Source organism: Trichomycterus rosablanca, chromosome 12 (assembly GCF_030014385.1).
Source record: "Trichomycterus rosablanca isolate fTriRos1 chromosome 12, fTriRos1.hap1, whole genome shotgun sequence".
In the NCBI taxonomy this organism is placed as follows: Eukaryota; Metazoa; Chordata; class Actinopteri; order Siluriformes; family Trichomycteridae; genus Trichomycterus; species Trichomycterus rosablanca.
The window spans coordinates 34,354,508-34,376,385 of NC_085999.1; the positions used below are offsets into that span (position 1 = coordinate 34,354,508).

At 42.3% G+C, this 21,878-nt stretch overlaps 1 protein-coding gene across 17 annotated transcripts in view; it reads right to left on the reverse strand.

The window, feature by feature from the left end:
• ttn.2 (titin, tandem duplicate 2) overlaps positions 1–21,878 on the reverse strand; it is a 191,712-nt gene that overhangs the window by 25,197 nt on the left and 144,637 nt on the right. For all 17 annotated transcript variants that reach the window (XM_063006067.1, XM_063006078.1, XM_063006077.1 and 14 more), the window contains 12 exons: positions 21,494–21,796; positions 21,099–21,404; positions 20,714–21,001; positions 20,337–20,627; positions 19,941–20,228; positions 19,226–19,813; positions 18,963–19,067; positions 18,674–18,871; positions 18,279–18,575; positions 17,609–18,196; positions 17,211–17,513; positions 13–17,115 (listed from right to left, as the gene is read on the reverse strand). In XM_063006067.1, coding sequence (XP_062862137.1) covers positions 13–17,115; positions 17,211–17,513; positions 17,609–18,196; positions 18,279–18,575; positions 18,674–18,871; positions 18,963–19,067; positions 19,226–19,813; positions 19,941–20,228; positions 20,337–20,627; positions 20,714–21,001; positions 21,099–21,404; positions 21,494–21,796 — 20,658 coding nt within the window. The remainder of the gene's footprint in view (positions 1–12; positions 17,116–17,210; positions 17,514–17,608; positions 18,197–18,278; positions 18,576–18,673; positions 18,872–18,962; positions 19,068–19,225; positions 19,814–19,940; positions 20,229–20,336; positions 20,628–20,713; positions 21,002–21,098; positions 21,405–21,493; positions 21,797–21,878) is intronic.

Sequence of the window (21,878 nt, forward strand, 5' to 3'; positions counted from 1 at the left end):
GTCATAGCATACCTGTGATCTTAGTTCCATCTTTAGTTTCAAGTGGCACTCCAATTCCATATTCATTTTCTCCTGTGATTCTAAAATAATAAACACCTCCCTCTTGAAGATCGGTTACTTTGTAGGTAAGACGGGGGCAACTCTCAGTGACCCTGGTCCATCCCTTTTTGCTTGCCTCGCGCATATCAACAAGGTAGTTCTTGACAGGAGCACCACCTTCATTTTCTGGTGTGTCCCAAGTAATCGTTGCAGAGTTTTTGGTCACTTCCTTAACTAAAATGCTTGAAGGTGGTCCAGGTGAATCCAGTACTTTTACATTCAGTGTCAGTGTAGCCGTTCCAGCAACATTTTGTAGCGTCACAGTGTATTTGCCCGAGTCATTTCTTGTAGCTTGCTCAACTGTGACAGACGTGCAGGTATCAGTAGTATCAATTGTTGCCCTGACTCTAAGATCAACATCAGGCTTGTTCCACATCACATTTGGCACAGGTTTACCCTTGAAAGGAACTCTTAAAGTAAATGAGCTGCCATCTTTAACGATTAATGTTTTTCGCATTTCGTTACTAATGAGGAAAACAGGCTCATCTTCTCTGTCCTTTGCTACTTGCGGGTCAGTTTCAGGGCTTGACTCACTTGCACCAATTTTGTTTATAGACTTAACCACAAAGACGTACTCCACTCCTGATGTCAGCCCGACGACTGTAAACTCAGTGTTTTTAGTGTGACGGACAACGACTACCCAGTCTTCTTCGTTGGTTTTTCTGTATTCAACTGAGTATCCTGTAACTGGAGACCCACCATCAAACAATGGCTTGTTCCAGGAGAGTGTGATTGTGGTCTTGGTAGAATCAATGACCTTTGGTTTAACAGGTGGTGATGGAAGGAATAATGGATCTTCAGCTTTTGTCAATGGACAAGGCACGCTTGGTGCACTCAAACCTGCAGCATTTTCTGCATAGACGCGATACTCATATTCACATCCTTCACGAAGATTGGAGGCTTTGACCCGTAGGTCATAAACTGGCTTTTTGTTGACACGGACCCAACGGAGACCAGTTTTTTCAAGTTTTTCTATTACGTAGCCACTAATACTACTGCCACCATCAGATACAGGTCTTTCCCAGCAGATTGTCATTGCTTCACTTGTTACACTAGTCACTTCAACATCTGTTGGAGCTGCAGGAACTGTAAATGGATCTAGAGCCTTAGCAGCATCACTCTCCAGAGGTTCTCCTGTTCCATATTTATTTACTCCTCGAACTCTAAAGATGTATTCATTGCCCCTAAGCAGTTTTGTAACCTTGCATGTTGTGGCCTTCATGTCTCCATAAACCAATGTCCAGGCAAGACGGCTTGTTTCACGTTTCTCAACGATGTAGTATTGAATTTCAGCACCACCATTTTCTTGAGGTGGTCCCCATGTTAATGTGCATTTTTCTGCTGTCACGCCAGTTACTTCCAGTGGTCCAGATGATGGGCCAGGTCTGTCAAGGACTTTGCAGTTCACTGCTACAGATCTGGTACCAGCAACATTCTGTAATTTGAGAACATACTGTCCAGAGTCTCTTCTAATGCTGTCTCTTACAATCAGTGTTGTGGATGTGAGTGTTGAAGTAATTTCCACTCTTGCTTTAGCATCAATTTCCTTTCCATCCTTAGTCCATGAAATCACAGGAATTGGACGTCCAAAAATTTCAGCATCAAGTCTGATTATATCTCCAGCTTTGACTACGACCAACTGTTTAAGCTTGTCTTCTATGTCAATTCGGGGTGGATCCACATCATCTTTCACTGTAACTGCGCCTGTACCCTCTGACGGCTCACTGAGTAAACCAGCTGCATTCTTTGCAATCACATGGAAATCGTATCTTTGATCTTCAACCAGGCCTGTTACATCGAAAAATGTTTCTTGAAGATTGGTGAAATTACATTTTAACCAACGACCATCTGGTAGTTCTCGTCGCTCTACAATGTAGCCAGTCACTTTGGCTCCTCCATCATTTTCAGGTTTAGTCCAGAGGAGAGAAACTGTAGTTCTTGTTATGTTAATGACAAGTGGTTGACCAGGAGGATCACATGGATCTCTTGCAGCAACAGGCTCACATGCCTTTGTGCAAGGTCCAATACCTGCAATATTTTCTGCATATACTCTGTACTGATAAAGAAGACCCTCTTCAAGTCCGGTTACCTTAAACTGTGTATCAGTAACAAGACCTCTTGTGACTTTTGTCCAGAGAATGCTGCTTTGACCCTTACATTCCAAGTGATATCCGATTACTGGACTTCCACCGTCACTGGCTGGTCTTTTCCATGTAACCAACATGCCTGACTTTGTGGCATGGGAGACCTGTAGATCAGCTGGAGGTCCTGGTGGTGTGAAGTTATATTGTGCAACAACTGGGGCAGAATCAACAGCATGGCTCTTACCATAACGATTTTCAGCAGCAATACGGAACTGATATTCTGTTCCCTGTGTCAAATTAGTTATTTTAATTGATGTCCTTGCCACCGTAGCAGATACAATTTGCCATGTTGTTGTTGTTGTATCTCGCTTCTCGACAACATAGTTATTGATCTGACAACCACCATCATAAACTGGAGGATCCCATGAAAGTGAGATTAAATCAGCACTAACTTCGTCAACTCTGATTGCACTTGGTGAACCTGGTTTGTCAAGAACAATAACTGTTATTTCAGTTGATTTAACACCGACTGAATTGGTCAGTGTAATTTCATATTTTCCAGAGTCTTCCCTTACTGCATCTTTGATAACAATCCTAGATGATGTTTTAGCTGTAAGAACATTTACTCTGGTTGTTTGCTTAAGTGCTTGGCCATCCTTCTTCCATGTCACTTCCGGTAGGGGTCTACCTCTGAATGGAACATCGATTTTAAGATCCTCTCCAGCTTTAACACTAAAAGTGTTAAACATCAAGTCAATAATAGGTTCAATACTGATGTCTTTGGCCACAACAGGTGCTCCCAATGGTTTGGGATCACTCCTTCCTTTGTCATTTACGGCAGCAATTCTGAATGAGTATTCCTCTCCTGTTGTAAGTCCTTCGATAGTAGCTTCTGTGGTTTTTACTGTTGCACATACCGTCCATTTATCTGATCCTTTAGTCAACATCTCTACTATGTAGCTGGTAATTTTGCTGCCACCGTCATGATCTGGTTTTTCCCATAAAAGGCTCACAGTGTGTCGAGTAACATCGACAAGTGTAACTTTACCTGGTGGTAAAGGTGCTTGGGAAACTTTGACTGGTTCTGTTGTGCTTGCTGGTAGGCCAACGCCAAGTTCATTCACAGCAAGAACACGGAAGTGATAAACACCTCCTTCTTGAAGATCATCAACTTTATATGAATTCCTTACACAGTTGTTTGACACAGTTGTAAATGCCATTCTTTTAGACTCCCGTTTCTCCACAATGTAATGAGTAATCTTGGCACCACCATCAATATGTGGAGGCTCCCACTGCAGCTGGACCGAATCTCGTTTGACATCTTTAACCACAAAATTTACCGCAGCACTAGGAGAATCCAGCACTCTGACATTGATGAATGCAGACTTGCTGCCACTGTTGTTTTCAAGAGTTAAAACGTATTTTCCAGTGTCAAATCTGTCAACATTGTCAATGACGAGCATGGTGTAGGAGCTTGTGGCTTCAACTTGGGCACGCTCTGTTAGGGGGCCATCTGCCCTTGACCATTTAACTTCAGGCTCAGGTCTTCCCCTGATGGTAACAAACAATCGCAGTGTTGCACTTGCACGAACATTCACAATTTTCCTCAGATCGGCATCTAGCTCTATCTCTGGGGCCTCTAGTTTCTCAGCAGCAATGACAGAACCTTGAATGTCAACATGATCTCCAGCTCCTTCAATATTGACTGCGCAAATACGGAAATTGTATTCTGCATTCTCCTTTAAGCTTTTCACTGTGAAATGGGTTGACTGTACACCTGTGGATGGTGTACACACGGACCATTCATCATCATGAGCTTCCTTCATTTCTACAATATATCCAGAGATTGATGCACCACCATCATAAATGGGCCTACTCCATGCAAGGGAAACAGTTGAACTAGAATGATCTGTAACTTTGGGATTGTTTGGAGGGCCAGGAGGATATGTTGCATTGCAGGCTTTGTAATATTCAGATGGTTCACTTGGTTTGCCGACGCCTGCAGCATTTTCAGCAGACACTCTGAATTCATAGCAGTGTCCTTCTGTTAATCCACTGGCTCTGAAACGCAGATCACTTAGTCTTTTCTTGTTGCACTTTGTCCATCTAATACCCTCTTTATCTCTCTTCTCCAAGACATAGCCATCAATTGGTGAACCACCATCATCCTCAGGTCGTTCCCATGTAAGGACTATTGAATCTCTAGTGATTGCACTTGCTTCTGGAGTTGTCGGTGGGCTGGGTGTCTTAAATGGATTTTTTGCAATGACTGGATCTGATTCAAGTGGTTCGCCAATGCCGTACTTGTTCACTGCCATGACTCTAAAGATGTACTCATTACCTGGCAAAAGTTTGGTTACTTTATAACTAATAGCTTGAATCTTGGGCTCTACCACAGTCCAGGAAAGTCTGCTGGTCTCTCTTCTTTCAATGATATAATGAGAAATACCAGCTCCACCATCGTGTGTTGGGTGGTTCCAATGCAAATAACATTTCTCTGCTGTGACACCAGTTACCTTCAGAGGCCCATCTGGTGGACCAGGTCTATCCAGAACCTTGACATTTACAGGCACCTGTTTTGTTCCTCCCACATTGCTGAGGCTTAGGACGAAGTGTCCACCATCTACTCTGATGCAGTCCTTAACTGTTAGAACAGTGTGTGTTATACTGGATTTAATTTCCATTCTTTGAGTAGCACTGTCGATTTCTTTTCCATCCTTTAGCCACATTATTTCTGGGAGTGGTTTGCCTGCAATATCAGCATCAATGGTAAATGTCTCACCAGCATTCACAATTATAACATCTTTGAATTTTGAGTCCATAGAGACTGAAGGTGCTTCAATCTCATCCTGTGCAGTAATTGGACCAGAGCTTTCAGAAGGTTCACTTAAAGTACCAGCAGCATTTCTTGCAATAACTCTAAATTCATAACGTTCTCCTTCAGTTAATTCTGTGATTGTAAACTGAGTGTCAATTACATTTGCAAAACTAGCCTTCATCCATCGACCACCAGGTAGCTTTTTCCTCTCAACAATGTAACCTGTGACTACGCTTCCTCCATCATACTGTGGTTTTGTCCATTGAATTGTAACAAGGCTTCTTGTAATAACAATAGCCTCAGGGGTACCAGGGGGGTCGCATGGATCTCGTGCAAAAACACCCTCAGAAACTTTGCTAGATGGACTCATTCCTGCAGTATTTTCAGCATACACTCTATATTCATACTCAATGCCTTCCTCAAGGCCATTTGTCTTGAATCGAGTGTCAGCGATTAGGAGTTTGTTAAGTTTTGTCCACAGAATGCTGTTCTTCTCTTTGCGCTCAATATGATAGCCCAAAATAGGGCTACCTCCATTATTGTTTGGTGGCTTCCATTCAATTACCATGTGATCTTTTGTCACTGAGGACACGATTGGTGCAGCAGGCGCTCCAGGTTCACTGAAAGGATATCTAACAACAACATGTGGTGAGTCCAAGGCTGAGCTCTTTCCGTATCTATTTTCAGCAATCACTCTGAACTGATATTCTGAACCAGTTTTTAGCTTAGAGATTTTGATTGTTGTACGTGCAATGGTTGCAGATACAATCTGCCAAGCGGTGGTAGTCGTGTCCCGTTTTTCCACAATGTAGTTGTTTATCTGGCAACCGCCAGTGTATACAGGTGGCTCCCAGGAAATGACTACATAGTTAGCACTAACTTCCTCAATTTTAACTGGTCCCACTGGTGGACCGGGCTTGTCCAAAATGATTATACCAATTTCCTCTGAGGTTGTTCCTACACTGTTTGTAGCTGTGACTGTATATTTTCCAGCATCTTCCCTGTTGGCATCTTTGATCAGAAGAACTGTTGATGTTGCAGTGCTTGAGACATTCAATCTAGTTGTTTCTTTCAGTGCTTGTCCATCTTTAGCCCATGTGACTTTTGGTGTTGGACGTCCTTTAACTGAAACTTCTACTTTGAGTTCCTCACCGCATTGGACACTGTATGTGTTAACAGTCAATTTGAAGCAGGGTGCAATTGTAACATCACCAGCTATGACTGGAGCTGCTAGTGGCCTTGGATCACTTCTTCCTTTATCATTGTAGGCTGACACTCTGAAGAGGTATTCCTGACCAGAACTGAGTCCAGTGACGGTTCCTTCACATGTTTTTGTAGTTGCTGCTACCACCCAGTTTTCTGATTCTTTCGGCAGCATTTCAATATAATATCCTAAGAGTCTACTACCGCCATCATGGTCTGGTTTTTCCCATGACAGAGATGCAGTGCTTTTAGTCACATCTGTTAAAGTGACCTTACCCACAGGTAAAGGAGGATCAGCTGTCTTTACAGATTCCTCTGTTTCTATAGGCAGACCGATTCCAAACTCATTTTCAGCCATGACTCTAAAGTAATAAATGCCACCTTCAACGAGATCAGCCACACGTAAACTAGTCTTGGTGCATTTTGTAGTAATGTTTGAGAAGGCAGGCCTAGTCGATTTGCGCTTGTCCACAATGTAATTTTTTATCTTCGCACCACCATCAATAAGTGGAGGCTCCCAAACGAGAGTGACATAGTTTCTTGTAATATCCTTCACAAACAGATTTACTGGAGCACCTGGTGTGTCCAGAACTTTAACTGAAACAAACGCTGATTTGGTTCCACTGCTGTTCTCCAGAGTCAGAGTATATTTGCCAGCATCATTCCTATCACATATGTCAATTGAAAGTTGAGTATAATCCAGACCCTTTTCAATTTGGGCTTTAGTTGGTAAATCACCATCATCCTTAGTCCAGTAAATCTCTGGAGTGGGACGTCCTTTGAAGGGTATGTTGATTCTCATACTTCCACCAGCACGGACAGTAATGCCCTTCCTTAACTCTGCGCCAAGTTCAATTTCAGGAGGTTCCAATTTATCAACTGGTTTAACTGTACCAGAAACTGTGACTGGCTCACCAACACCCAATTTATTAAGAGCACATATGCGAACCTTGTATTCTTGATGCTCTGTCAGTTTGGTTATTGTAAATCTAGTATTATTCAACCCAGTAGATGGAGTACATGTTATCCATTCCTCCTCATCAGCTTTGCAAATTTCCACAACGTAGCCCTGGATGTCTAAGCCACCATCATAAATTGGTCTGCTCCACTCAATTGTCACAGAGTCTTTTGTGGTGTCAACGAGGTGTGCATTAGTTGGCGAACCAGGTTTAAAGGTTGGGTCACATGCTTTGTAATAAACAGTTGGTGGACTTGGTTGGCCAACTCCGGCAGCATTTTCTGCAGATAATCTGAATTCATATTCATGGTCCTCTGTAAGTCCTGTAACTCTGAAACGAAGGTCTGTAATTCTGCGCTTGTTACATTTCGTCCATCTGACTCCAGCTCTGTCTCTCTTCTCTACAATGTAACCAGCAATCTCACTTCCACCATCGGTCTTCGGACGAGTCCAGCACACGGTCATAGAATCTCTTGAAATATTTGTAATTTCTAGCTCTCTAGGGGGTCCTGGAGGAACAAATGGATTCCTCATAATTACTGGTAAAGACTCTAAAGATTCGCCAACACCATACTTGTTGACAGCCATGACACGGAAGATGTATTCATTTCCTTTAAGAAGTTTAGTGACTTTGAACATAGTTGCTCCGCAGTCGCTGGTAACAACAGTCCAAGCAAGATGGCTTGTTTCTCTTTTTTCAATTACGTAATGAGAAATGCTGCTACCACCATCGTGTGTGGGAGGAAGCCATGATAATGAGCACTTCTCACTTGTTACATTGGAAACAGTGAAAGGTCCATCTGGAGGTCCAGGTCTATCAAGCACTCTTACATTAAAGGGCACAGATTTACTTCCACCAACATTAGTAAGTTGCAATGTGTACTGTCCTCCATCAACTCTAATGGCATCTTTGACAACAAGAACTGCCTTAAAATCTGTGTTCTTGGTCTCAGCTCTTGCAGATGTTTCAACTTCCACATCACCTTTGAACCACTGCATTGTTGGAACTGGTTTTCCTATTACAGAAGCTTGCAATATAAATGTTTCTCCAGCATTTACAGTGATGATTTGGCTGTACTGTGAGTCAATCTCATAAGTTGGTGGCTCAACCTCATCCTTGGCTGTTATTGGTCCTGTGGATTCAGAAGGCTTGCTGACTGATCCAGCTCCATTTCTTGCAATCACCCTGAAATCATATTTCGAGTCTTCTGTCAGACCTGTGACTGTAAATTCAGTTTCAAGTATGTTTGCAAAGCTGGCTTTCATCCATCGTCCTTCTGGGAGGTCTCTTTTCTCCACAACATATCCAGTGACCAGACTGCCTCCATCATATTCTGGTGGTGTCCATCTCAGAAATACTGAATGTCTTGTCACAATTACTGGCACAGGAGTACCAGGAGGATCACATGGGTCACGTGCAACACAACCCTCAGACACTTTGCTGCATTTACCAATTCCAACGATATTTTCAGCATAGACTCGGAACTCATATTCTATACCTTCCTCCAATGGGGATGTTTTGAACCTAGTATCTTGAATTAATGTTTTATTTATTTTTGTCCACAGAATACTGTTTTTCTCTTTCCTCTCAAGATGATATCCAAGAATAGCACTACCACCATCTGAAACTGGTTTGTGCCATTCGACTACCATAGATTCTTTAGTGAAGGCTGACACAAATGGTGTACCAGGGGGTCCCGGCTCTTTGAAAGGATACTGAGCAATAACTGGCTCGGAGTCGATAGCATAGCTCTTTCCATATCTGTTCTCAGCAAAGATCCTGAACTGGTACTCAGCTCCAGTTTTCAAATTTCCAACTTTAAGGGTAGTCCTTGCTATTGTAGCTGAAACAACTGCCCAGTTTGTTGTGGTTGTGTCTCTCTTTTGAACAATGTAGTTGGAAATTTGGCAACCTCCAGTGTAGGACGGGGGATCCCATGAGATTGTAATACTCTCTGCACTTATTTCATCGATCCTCACTGGACCTGTTGGTGGACCAGGTTTGTCAAGTATGATGACTTCAACTGTGGCCTCCTTTTGTCCAAGTACATTGGCTATTGTTATGTTGTACATGCCACCATCATCCCTTGTGGAATCCTTAATGGACAATGTTGTGTGGGTCGCAGTGTCTGCCACATTAACCCGTGTGGTCTGTTTCAGAGCTGCACCATCTTTAGTCCATGTAATGGTTGGTTTTGGATGACCAGTGATACGAGCTTCAATTTTCAAGTCCTGGCCAACTTGTACATGATAGGTGCTTTGTTTTGTTCTTACAGATGGCTCAATTACTAGATCCTTTGCAAGGACAGGATGTGCCAGAGGTCTAGGGTCACTTTTTCCCTTGTCATTAACAGCGATTACTCTGAAGTTGTATTCCTCACCTTGGGCTAAATTAGTAACAACCGTGTCAAGTGATTTAACTTGTGCACATAGAGACCACTTCTCACTGTCTACTGCTTGCATTTCGACATCATAGTGAGTAATTCTGCTACCTCCATCATGTTCAGGTTTTTCCCAAGACAGAGAAATACTCTTGCGTGTAACATCTACAACAGTGATTTTTCCAGGAGGCTGAGGCACTTCTGATATTTTCAGTGGTTCTGGAGTCTTAGCAGGTAATCCTATTCCATATTCATTTTCAGCAAGAACTCTGAAAAAGAGAATGCTGCCCTCTTGAAGCCCTTCAATCTTATATGTCATTTTGTTGCATGTAGCAACTGTAGAGTACACCTTTCTTGTACTTTCCCGCTTCTCAACAATATAATTTTTTATTTTAGCTCCTCCATCCAGTAAAGGTGGTTCCCATGTGAGAGTAACTGAATTCTTCGTTATTTCCTTAACATGTAAGTTTGAAGGTGCGTCAGGAGTGTCAAGCACTTTGACACTTATGAACGCAGATTTAGTGCCACTGGAGTTTTCCAAAGTCAGCATGTATTTTCCACTGTCAAATCTGTTTACGTTTTCAATTACAAGTGAGGTAAAGCTGCTTGTGATGTCAATCTGTGCTGTCTCATTGATTTCACCCTCTGCTTTTCCCCATTTGACCTCAGGAGCTGGTCGGCCCCTGATTGGAACAAACAGTCTGAGGGATCCTCCAGCTCTAACAGTGATCATCTTTCTTAGGTCAGCATCAAGATCAATATCTGGTGTCTCAAGTTTGTCTTCAATGAGAACAGAATCCTTGATATCAGCATGCTCACCAATGCCAACCTTATTTATGGCACAGATCCTAAATTTGTATTCATGTTTTTCTAGCAGCTTCTGCACTTCAAACTTCATTTCTGTAATTCCTGTGGGTGGTGTGCACATTACCCATTCATCAGATATGCCCTCACAGGCCTCAACAATATAGCCTTGAATTTCACAGCCACCATCGTAAATAGGTTTGCTCCACTGAAGTACAACAGATGACCTTGAGATGTCAATAACCTTAGGGTTGTTTGGAGGACCTGGCCTAAAGACAGGATCAAGGGCCTTGTAGTATAAAGTAGGGGCACTTGGTTTGCCAACTCCAGCCGCGTTCTCAGCAGAAACTTGGAATTCATAACTGCGGTTTTCAAGAAGGCCTGTCACTCTGAAGCGCAAATCACTTACTGCACGCTTATTGCATCTTGTCCATCTGACACCTTCTTTGTCACGCTTTTCAATGACATACCCGGTAATTTCATTGCCTCCATCATTCTTAGGTCTTTCCCATGTAACAACCATGGAGTCCTTTGTGATATTGGACACTTCAACATCAGATGGTGCATCAGGTGTGACAAATGGATTTGCTGCAATCACTGGATCAGACTCTAGAGGCTCACCAATTCCATATTTGTTGACAGGAATTACTCTGAAAATGTACTCATTTCCAGGAAGAAGCTTGGTAATCTTCAGACTTTGTGTTTGAACCTTAGATTCCACGACAGTCCAAACTAACCGACTGGTCTCCCTTCTTTCAACAATGTAATGTGATACATCAGCACCTCCATCATGTAAGGGTGATTTCCATGCAATGCAGCATTTCTCACTTGTAACACCATATACTGAAATTGGCCCTTCTGGTGGTCCAGGCCTGTCTAGAACTTTGACGTTGACGCCTATTGATTTTTGTCCACCAACATTTTTCAACAGCAGTGTGTACTGGCCTCCATCCACTCGAATGGCCTCTTTTACACTTAAAGAGGCTGTGAAATCTGTATTCTTAATTTCAAGTCTTGCTGTATTAGCAAGTTCCTCACCACTTTTTATCCAGTGAACCGATGGAACAGGCTTGCCTGATATGCCAGCATCAATCTTGAATGAGTCTCCTGCATTAACAACGACTGTTTGAGAATACTTAGTATCCAAGTCAATCATAGGTGGCTCGACTTCGTCCTTTGCTGTGATCGCGCCAGTACTTTCAGATGGCATACTATGTACACCAGCAGCATTTCTTGCAATAACTCGGAATTCATATTCTTGATCTTCTACCAAGGCACTGACAACAAATTCAGTTTCAATGACATTGGTGAAACTTGCCTTCATCCATCGACCATTAGGTAACTCCTTCTTCTCAACAATATAGCCAGTGACCCTGCTCCCACCATCAAACTGTGGTGCTGTCCATCGTAGGGTGACAAAGCTTCTGGTGACGATTACCGCCTCTGGTTTTCCTGGAGGATCACAAGGATCCCTTGCCACCTGCATTTCTGATACCTTGCTGGCTTTGCTTAGGCCAACGATGTTCTCTGCATAAACTCTAAACTCATATTCAATGCCTTCTTCAAGCGCACTGACCTTAAATCTTGTGTCTGGAATTACTGTTTTATTTTGTCTGACCCACAGGAGGCTATTTCTTTCCTTACTCTCAAGATGATAACCAAGAATTTTGCTTCCACCATCACTGCCAGGCTTGTTCCAAACAATAACCATATTTTCTTTGGTAGCAGACTGAACCGTGGGAGTTCCTGGTGCACTTGGTACCTCGAAAGGATACTGTGCAACTATGGGCTCAGATAATATAATAGAGCTCTTGCCATATCGGTTTTCAGCTGCAACTCTGAATTGATATTCCAAGCCAGTCTTTAGTCTTGCAGCTTTAGTTGTTGTTCTAGCAACTGTTGCTGACACAATTTGCCAGTTTGTGGTGGACGTGTCTCTCTTTTCCACAATGTAGTTATTAATTGAACAGCCACCTTCATACTCTGGGGGTTGCCATGACAGTGTCACACTATCTGCAGTAACTTCATCAATTTTAATTGGGCCAGTTGGAGGACCAGGTTTGTCAAGTACAACAACAGTGATGTCAGCTGTAGCCTCTCCAGCCGTGTTTACGATCTTGATTGTATAATTTCCCACATCATCACGCGTTGCCTCCTTGATTACGAGGTACAGATGGTTTTCAGTTACTTCAGAATTGACTCGTGTTGTCTCTTTAAGAACAGTTCCATCTTTAAGCCAGGTAACTGCTGCCTTAGGCTGGGCAACATAAGGTACATCTATCTTAAGGTCATCACCAGCCAAGACACTAAATGTATTAAATAGAAGCTTGAAAGCAGGGGTGATGATGAGATCCTTTGCCACCACTGGCATACTAAGTGGGCGAGGATCACTAGTTCCTTTTTCATTTGTTGCTGATATACGGAATGAATACTCTTCACCTTGCATTAGACCAGCAATCACCGCCTCTGTTACTTTAACAACCATGACCTGAGTCCATTTGTCACTGTCCTTCCCTTGCATTTCCACAATATATCCTGTGATCCTGCTTCCTCCATCATGATCTGGCTTTTCCCAAGACAGAGTTACACTGTGGCCAGTTACCTCTTTGAGAGTCACCTTGCCAGGAGGTAGGGGCTTTTCAGAAATCTTGACTGGTTCAGGAGTTTCCACTGGAAGGCCAACACCAAATTCATTTTCAGCCAAAATTCTGAAGAAATACAAATGTCCCTCTTTCAGGTCACCAATTCTCCAACTTGTTTTGGGGCAGGACGCATTAACGATGGAGTATGCTTTTCTTGTCGATTCACGTTTTTCCACAAGGTAATGTCTTACTCTTGAGCCGCCATCAATAATAGGAGGATCCCAAATCAATGACACAAAATCTTTTGAGACTTCTTTGATTGTGAGGTTTTGTGGTGCCCCTGGAGTATCAAGTACCCTGACATTCACAAATGCAGTTTTACTTCCTGAGCTGTTTTCCACTGTTAGCATATACTTTCCGCTGTCAAACCTGTCAACATTCTCAACAACAAGTGAAGTGAATGATGATGATGTCTCAATAACTGCCTTATCAAGAGGTTCACCATTCTCCCTGGACCATTTTGCTTCTGGAGCAGGTCTTCCTTTGATTGGTACAAACAGTCTTAAAGTGCTGCAAGCTCTAATGTTTACCACTTTGCGAAGATCTGAATCAAGCTCAACTTCAGGTGGAAGATATTTATCCTCTGCTTTTGGTGATCCAGGTACAGATGCAGGCTCTCCAACACCCTCACAGTTCAAAGCGGAAATGTTTATTTTATATTCTTGGTTTTCAATTAGGTTGGTTATGGTAAATGATGTTGCTGTCAGACCCTTCTTTGGACTGACAATGGTCCATTCATCTTCTTCTGGTAGGCAGGTTTCTACAATATAACCTGTAATCTCTGAGCCACCATCGTAAACTGGCTTGTTCCAGGCAACAGTAATAGATGACTTGGATGTGTCCAAAACTCTTGGATTTCCTGGAGGTCCAGGCTGGAATATTGTGTCGCATGCTTTGTAAAATGGACTTGAAGGACTTGGAGCACTTACACCAGCAGCATTTTCAGCAAGGATTCTGAATTCATATTCATGTCCTTGTGTAAGTCCAGACACTTTAAAGCGCAGGTCAGTAACTGTCCTCTTATTGCATTTGACCCATCGCAGACCAGTTTTATCTCTTCTTTCAATAATGTAAGTATTTATGGGACTTCCTCCATTGTTTTCAGGATGTCCCCAGCACACCACCATAGAGTCCTTTGTAATTATTGTAACTTCAGGAGTTTGTGGTGGATCAGATGGCACATAGGGGTTAGTGGCAACTGCAGGCTCTGACTCAAGGGGCTCACCAACTCCATACTTATTCACAGCCATAACTCTGAAAACATATTCATTTCCTTTCAGTAATTTAGTAACCTTGTAACGGTTTACTTGTAAATCTGTGGCTACATTTGTCCATGCAAGTCTGCTTGTTTCACGCCTCTGAATGATATAATAGTCAATCTTTGCTCCTCCGTCTTCAAGTGGTGGTAGCCAAGAGAGGATGCATTTCTCTGTTGTCATGTCTGTAACACGAAGTGGTCCTTCTGGAGGTCCTGGCCTGTCAAGAACCTTGACATTATAAACAAACTTGGCAAATCCTCCAGGGTTGCTGGCAGTCAAAGTAAATGCACCTCCATCTCTTCGTAAGGAATCTTTGTTGATCAAACATGTATAGAAGTCGGCTGATTTGATTTCTAGTTTTGCAGTATCTTCAAGTTCTTTTCCTTCTTTTGTCCATACCAAAGATGGAATTGGTCTGCCAATAGCATGAGCCTCAAGCTTGAAGACATCTCCAGCCCTAACCACAACAGTGCTACTAAAACTGGAGTCAACATCAAGCTTTGGCTCCTCAATATCATCTCTGCAGATAATGACTTCAGAGGGTTTAGAGGGCTTGCTGACAGATCCAGCTGAATTTCTTGCAATGACTCGGAATTCATACGAAGAATTTTCTGTCAGACCACTAACTGTGAAGTTTGTCTCCAGGATATTGCCGAAGTTTGCTTTAAGCCACCGGCCATTCGTTGATTCTTTCTTTTCCACTGTGTACCCAGTGATTGGGAAACCACCGTCGTTTTCTGGCTTCTTCCACTGAAGGGTCACCTCATGTCTAGTTATATTAATTGCCACTGGTTGACTAGGAGGGTCAACTGGATCAAGTGCATATGTCATCTCTGATGGCTTGCTTGGCTTGCTAAGACCAGCCATGTTTTCAGCAATAACACGGAATTCATATGCAATAGCATCCATCAGGCCTGATGATTTAAAAATGTTTCCAACCACAAGGGCTTTGCTGATTCGCTGCCAAAGGATGCTGTTTTTCTCTTTTCTTTCAATATGATATCCCAAAATTGGGCTTCCTCCATCAGTGGAAGGTTCATTCCAGCTGATTGTGATGGAATCTTTTGTAAAGGCAACAACTTCTGGAATGCCTGGTTGGCCTGGTACATCAAACGGATATGCAGCAATAACTGGTTCTGATGTTATGAAGGGGCCAACACCATATCTGTTTTGAGCCCTAACATGGAACTGATATTCAATTCCAGTTGTTAAGCGAGCAGCTTTGAATGTTGTGCGAATAACAGTAGCTGCCAATTCTACCCATGATGTGCCTGTGGTCTCTCTCATCTCGACAATGTAATTGTTGATAGGAACGCCTCCATCATTCTCTGGTGCTTCCCATGATATGAGTACATAGTCACAAGAAACTTCATCCACTTTTATTGGTCCAGTTGGTGGTCCTGGGATGTCATGAACTTGGACAGTGATGATCTCTGTAACTGTTCCCAGTATATTTTTTCCAGTCATTGAATACTGTCCTCCATCTTTTTGTTTGATTTCCCGTATGTTAAGAATAGTAGAAGTTGCTGTGTTGTCAATGTTAATTCTTTGTGTCTGTTTAATTTCCCGATCTTCTTTCTTCCAGACAACAGATGGTCTTGGGCGACCCAAAACTGGGATCTCAACCTTCACGTTATCACCTGCTTTGGCTATTACTAACTTCTGATAGACACCTCTAAGGTCAAATCCTGGTGCTGTGGTCTGCTCTTTGATTACAACTGGTCGGCTTTCCCGAGGCTCACTTCTACCTGAATTGTTCACAGCAAAGATGCGGAATATGTACTCTGCATTTTCTATTAAATCTGTTACAACATAGTCCAAAGCCTTAATTGTTGTCACATGCAACCACTGGTCAGAATCCTTTTTCTGAGCCTCAATCACGTAGCCAGTGATTCTGCTACCACCATCATATGTTGGTTTGGTCCAGGCCAGGGTGGCTGTGTGCCTCGACACATCTGTAACAATTAGATTGTCTGGTGCAGATGGAGCTTGTGAAGCTCTGATAGGTTCAGGTGTTTCTGCTGCCTCACCGATACCTATTTCATTTTCAGCCAAAACTCTGAAGAAGTATTCAACTCCCTCCTCCAAATTTGTAACCTTGTAGGAGCACTTCTGCCAATTCGTAGTGATTGTTGTAAAAGCTTTTCTGGTAGCATCACGCTTCTCAATTATGTAATTTATAATCTTAGATCCACCATCTATAATTGGAATTTCCCACTGAAGTGTGATACTGTTTTTAGTGATTTCTCTTGGTTTCAAGTTGACTGGAGGTCCTGGTGTATCTATAACTCGTACATTGACAAATCCTGTTTTCTTTCCAGCTACGTTTTCTAATGTCAACATGTATTTTCCAGCATCGTATCTTGTGCACTCAGGAACGACAACTAAAGTGTATGACTCGGTAGTATCAATGTGGGCACGACCCTTCAGAGGAATATCATCTTTTATCCATGTAATCTCTGGAGTTGGGCGACCCTTGATTGGCACAAATATACGAATAGAAGCACCTGAGCGGACAACAAGTGTTTTTCTCAGTTCCGCATCCAGTTCAAAGTCAGGAGCTTCCTCACGATCCACAAGTTCCACAACTTTCTCAACTTCAGCAGGTTCCCCACATCCTTCAGAATTTATTGCACTGACTCTGAATTGGTATTTTCCTCCTGCTTGTAAGTTTGAAACGACAAACTCAGTAATTCTCAATGGAGAAGTTGTGTCTTGAACCCAGTCGTCTTCTCCTTCTTTTCTGTGTTCAACAATGTAGCCTGTTATGTCAAGACCACCATCATAAAAGGGTCTTCCCCAGTTAAATGTTGCTGTGGTTTTGGTGGTATCAGTAATTCTTGGATTGGATGGAGGCCCAGGTGGATCTAAAAATGAAGAACATACATTTAGAAGGTAAGTAAAAAATTAAGACAAGCATTTCAGTTCACAAAACACAAATTCAGACGTTCTGGTGACTTACATGTGATGTCCTTTGTCAGCACTGGCTGTGAAGGTTCACTGGGGTCTCCAAAACCAGCTTTGTTTTCTGCAGTTACACGGAACTCATACTCAACTCCTTCTGTGAGGCCAGATACTTTGCAACGTAGATCAGAGATGGTTTTCTTTGAAGCTCTAACCCATCTTAAACCTTTCCTTTCTTTTCTCTCAACACTATACCCTCTAATATCACTTCCTCCATCCACAGCAGGTCTCTTCCAGGAAATGGTTACAGCGTTTTTGCTGACATTATCAATTTCTGGTTTTGATGGTGGTCCAGGCGGTCCTGACATAAATAAAAAACATAAACGTATTAACATGTCACAGCAGGAATTAGCAAAAAAGAAATGATTTCAGATACTTATAAAATTGCACTCTTACCAAAGCTGTCAACCATTTTCACTGGACCAGACTGGGTGGCATCACCAGTACCATACTGATTCACAGCTGAAACACGGAAGATATATTCATTGCCTTTAATCAATTTGCTGGCCACAAAGCGGCAATCCATTACATTTTCAGCGAGCTTTGTCCAAAGTAGACGGCTAGTCTCTCTCTTTTCGAGAAGGTACGATTTGATAGCGGAGCCTCCGTCTTCTTCTGGTGGTAACCATGTGAGTGTACACTTCTCAGCAGAAACACTGCTTGCTTCAATAGGACCTGGAGGACCAGGTACATCCAGGACCTTCACTTTCACTTTCTCGTCCTTAATACCGAATGGATTGCTTGCAGTAATTGTATACTCCCCAGTGTTCTTTCTACTGGCATATTTGATAGACAGAGTTGAAGATGTTGGAGTGCTCGTAATCTGGACAACATCTGATGGCTTGAATTCTCTTCCATCCTTCGACCATACAGCATTAGGTGGAGGTTTGCCAAGAATACTAGTAGCAGTAACCACTATTGTGTCTCCAGCCTTGACGAAGATGCCGTCCTTCATTTCAGGGTCGATTGTAATAGTTGGTGGCTCTGTAAAGAAATAAGATAACTGACTGTAGTTTTTGAATTTTGTTTATTTTGAAACATTTGTTAAAAACCAAGTAAAACCTACCATATTCATCTTTGCAGACCAGAGTGTCGGTTTGCTCTGAGGGAGCGCTGATGGCACCAGCTGCATTCTTTGCTCTAATTCTAAAATCATACATGCAGCCTTCATGCAAATCTGTCACTGTGTAGGCACAGCTGTGTATATTGACATGGTTGGCCTTCGTCCAAACTTTTCCTGGATGCTCCAGTTTTTCAACCATGTAACCTGTAAGTTTGTGGCCTCCATCATACTTAGGTGCGGTCCAAATAAGTGTTACACTGTTCCTTGTGACACTGATTACATCAGGTTTGCCAGGAGGATCTAAACCGGGTAAAAAAATGTGAAGGTAATTTTTTATGTTGAAATTTCTTCAAATTCAAATCAAATAAATAAACAAAATCTTTAAAAGACAGACTTACCAATTGGGTCAAGTGCAACAACTGCTTCACTGGGTTTGCTTGGCTTACCAAGTCCAGCCATGTTCATAGCCATAACCCTAAATTCATACTCAAGACCTTCAACTAAACCAGTCACTCTGCACTCCTTCACTCTCAGAGGAGTCTTACTTGCTCTCTTCCACATCAAACTGTTTCTATCTTTGAATTCCACATGATATCCTAAAATGAAAGTAGACATAGGTGATTGCATATGACTTCACACGTTTACAAAATGCACAATAAACACATACAGCATTTTTGGGTAATTTACCAGTAATAGGAGAGCCTCCGGTATCTTTTGGATCTGACCATGCTACAATGGCATGCTCATGGCGAATATCCAGAATCTGTGGTGGGGCTGGAGCCTCTGGAGCATCTTTTGGTGAAAAAAAAAGAAGGAAAGCTTAATTGAAAATATTTTCTTAAAACACTGTTTTGTGACCTATGACACAGAACGTAAACCTTTCTCAAACATCATGTTTAATAAATGAAGTAACATTTAACAAAGTGTTTTTAATAAATAAACACACTTACTGAATGGATGTTTAGCCACCACCGGATCAGATCTGAGGAACTCTCCGACACCATATTTGTTTTCTGCACATACTCTGAACAGGTACTCTGTTCCATCATGAAGTCTTGTGACTCTCATGGTGTTCTTCTGAATGGCTGAAGCAACCGTGGCCCACTTGTTACTGGCGGAAGGCCTTTTTTCTACAATGTAGTTGGAAATTTCTGATCCGCCATCATCCTTGGGTGGATCCCATTCCAGGGTTATTCCATCAGCTGTAATTTCATCAAACCTGATGGGTGCTGTGCAGATTCCGGGCTTCCCGACAACCTTGATATCAATTGTGGATTCTTTGGTTCCTGCACTGTTTTTCAAAATCAGCGAGTACTTTTCAGCGTCGCCTCTTTGACAGTCACGTATCAGCAAGATTGTGTTTGTGGCTGTGGATTCAACAGAGATTCTTCCACTGTCTCCCAAAGTAACACCGCCCTTCTTCCACATGACTGTTGGAGCAGGAATGCCACTAATTGGGATTGTTAGGCGAACTGTGCTTCCCTCCTTTGCTATGTAGCAGGAGTCTGGCAAGCCTTTAAGGTCACAGTCTGGGAGAACTGTAAAGGAGTTTTACAAATCAGACATTTAAGTGTTACTATTTAATGATCTTGAATTGTAAACACTAACCTAATATTTCTAATATCAAAGCTAATAACAGTAAAGAGAAATATAACAGAAACATACCAACTTGATCCTTAGCCACCACAGAAAGCTCAGTCAAGGGTCCTTCAGAGGACTCATTGAAAGCCTTAACTCCGAAGCTGTATTGTTTTCCTTCTACAAGGTCCCTCACTGTATACTGCATGAGCTTGGACTTCATGAGCTGCCTCCATTTATCTTCACCTTCACTTATCTCTAGTGCATATGCAACAATATGGCTTCCACCATCACTGATTGGCTTCTTCCACATAAGAGTGCAGGAATCTTTGGTGATGAGCGAAGGCTTAAAATCTGTAACTGGTCCAGGTTGCTCTGCAATAGATCATTATTTAGATTAGATTACATTGAAATATATTTATGCATTTAATATCAACTCATACAACACTGTTGCTAAAGACATTAAAACATAGCAACTTTTACCTGATGCTTTTACTGGTCCGGCTGTCTCACAACCCTCTCCAATACCATACACGTTTTCAGCCGAGACTCTGAAGCAGTAAGCTTTTCCAGCTTCAAGATTAGTAATCCTGAAAGATGTTTTGGAACACTCAGGAGCAACACAGGTCCATGCCTTTCTCTCTGCCAGACGTTTTTCCACAACATAGCTCTTTATTGGACTTCCCCCATCAATTAGTGGAGCATCCCAAGTAATATGTGCATGACTCTTTGAAGTCTCTTTTACAATCAGGTTGAGTGGAGGTCCGGGGGTATCTACATTATGTAAAAAAAATGGTTAAATCCAATGTAGATGTAATATAAACCAACAAGAGAACCATTGAAAGAAATATTGACGTTACCTAAGACTTTGACTACAATAGTGTAGGACTTGGATCCACTGCTGTTCTCCAGGGTAAGCACATATTTGCCGGCATCGTATCTGTTGATGTTCTCACAGTGCACGTATGTATCCCATTCTGTTGTGTTGATCATGAGACCTTGTCTCTCCTTTAGGTTAGCATTGACCTTGCTCCATGTTATCTTTGGTGCTGGACGTCCTCTAACAGGAACATAAATTCTCATGGTTACTCCAGCACGCAGCACCAGTGCTTTCCTTAGATCTGCATCAAGTTCTGCCTCTGGAGCAACTAAAAGAGAAGTTAGAAAGAGGTAGAATATTAAGCATAAAAAACAATATTTTATTTATAGACAAAAAAATATTTGTGTACGTATCTGCACGCTTACTCAAAATGTCCTGTGCCAAATGATTTCCAGGAACTTCACTTGGCTCACTGAAACCAATCTTGTTCACAGCACTCACACGGAACTGATACTCTGTTTTGTCAAGAAGAGCAGTAACAAGGAACTTTGTTTCCTGAAGGTTTTTCGGTATATTGCACTTCGTCCAGTCTTCTGAATCTGCTCTCTTGACTTCGACAAGGTAGCCCAGAATTTCACATCCACCATCATACGCAGGCTTGGTCCAGGATAGACTAATTGAGCTGTGTGTAGAGTCCACAACCTTGGGGAAGGCAGGTGGTCCGGGAGGATCTGTGATAAAAAGAAAAGATGAATGCATGTATAAACACTAGAAACCAAATGTGAGGGAGAACTGGAGGCAAACTGAAAAATGTACTCACACAATGGATCCATGGCTAAAGCAGCTTTAGATGCATCACTTGGTTTGCCAAGTCCAGCCTTGTTGAGGGCAATAACTCTGAACTCATATTCAGAACCCTCGGTTAGACCTCCAGCTTTAATAGTTCTGTCAATGACAGGCCTTCTGTTTATTTTGGACCAAGCAACTTCCTGAACTTCACGTTTCTCAACCATGTATCCAAGGATTGGAGATTTGCCATCATCAGCAGGGGCCTTCCAGCTCACAGTCATGTGGTCTTTGGTGATATTAGTAATAACTGGAGGATCGCATGGGCCAGGAACATCTAGATGTGAAGATAGTGTTGTAAAAAAGTTGGTAAGTTTGTGAAAGGTAAAATCATCAACAATCTCTTAATCAAAATCTAT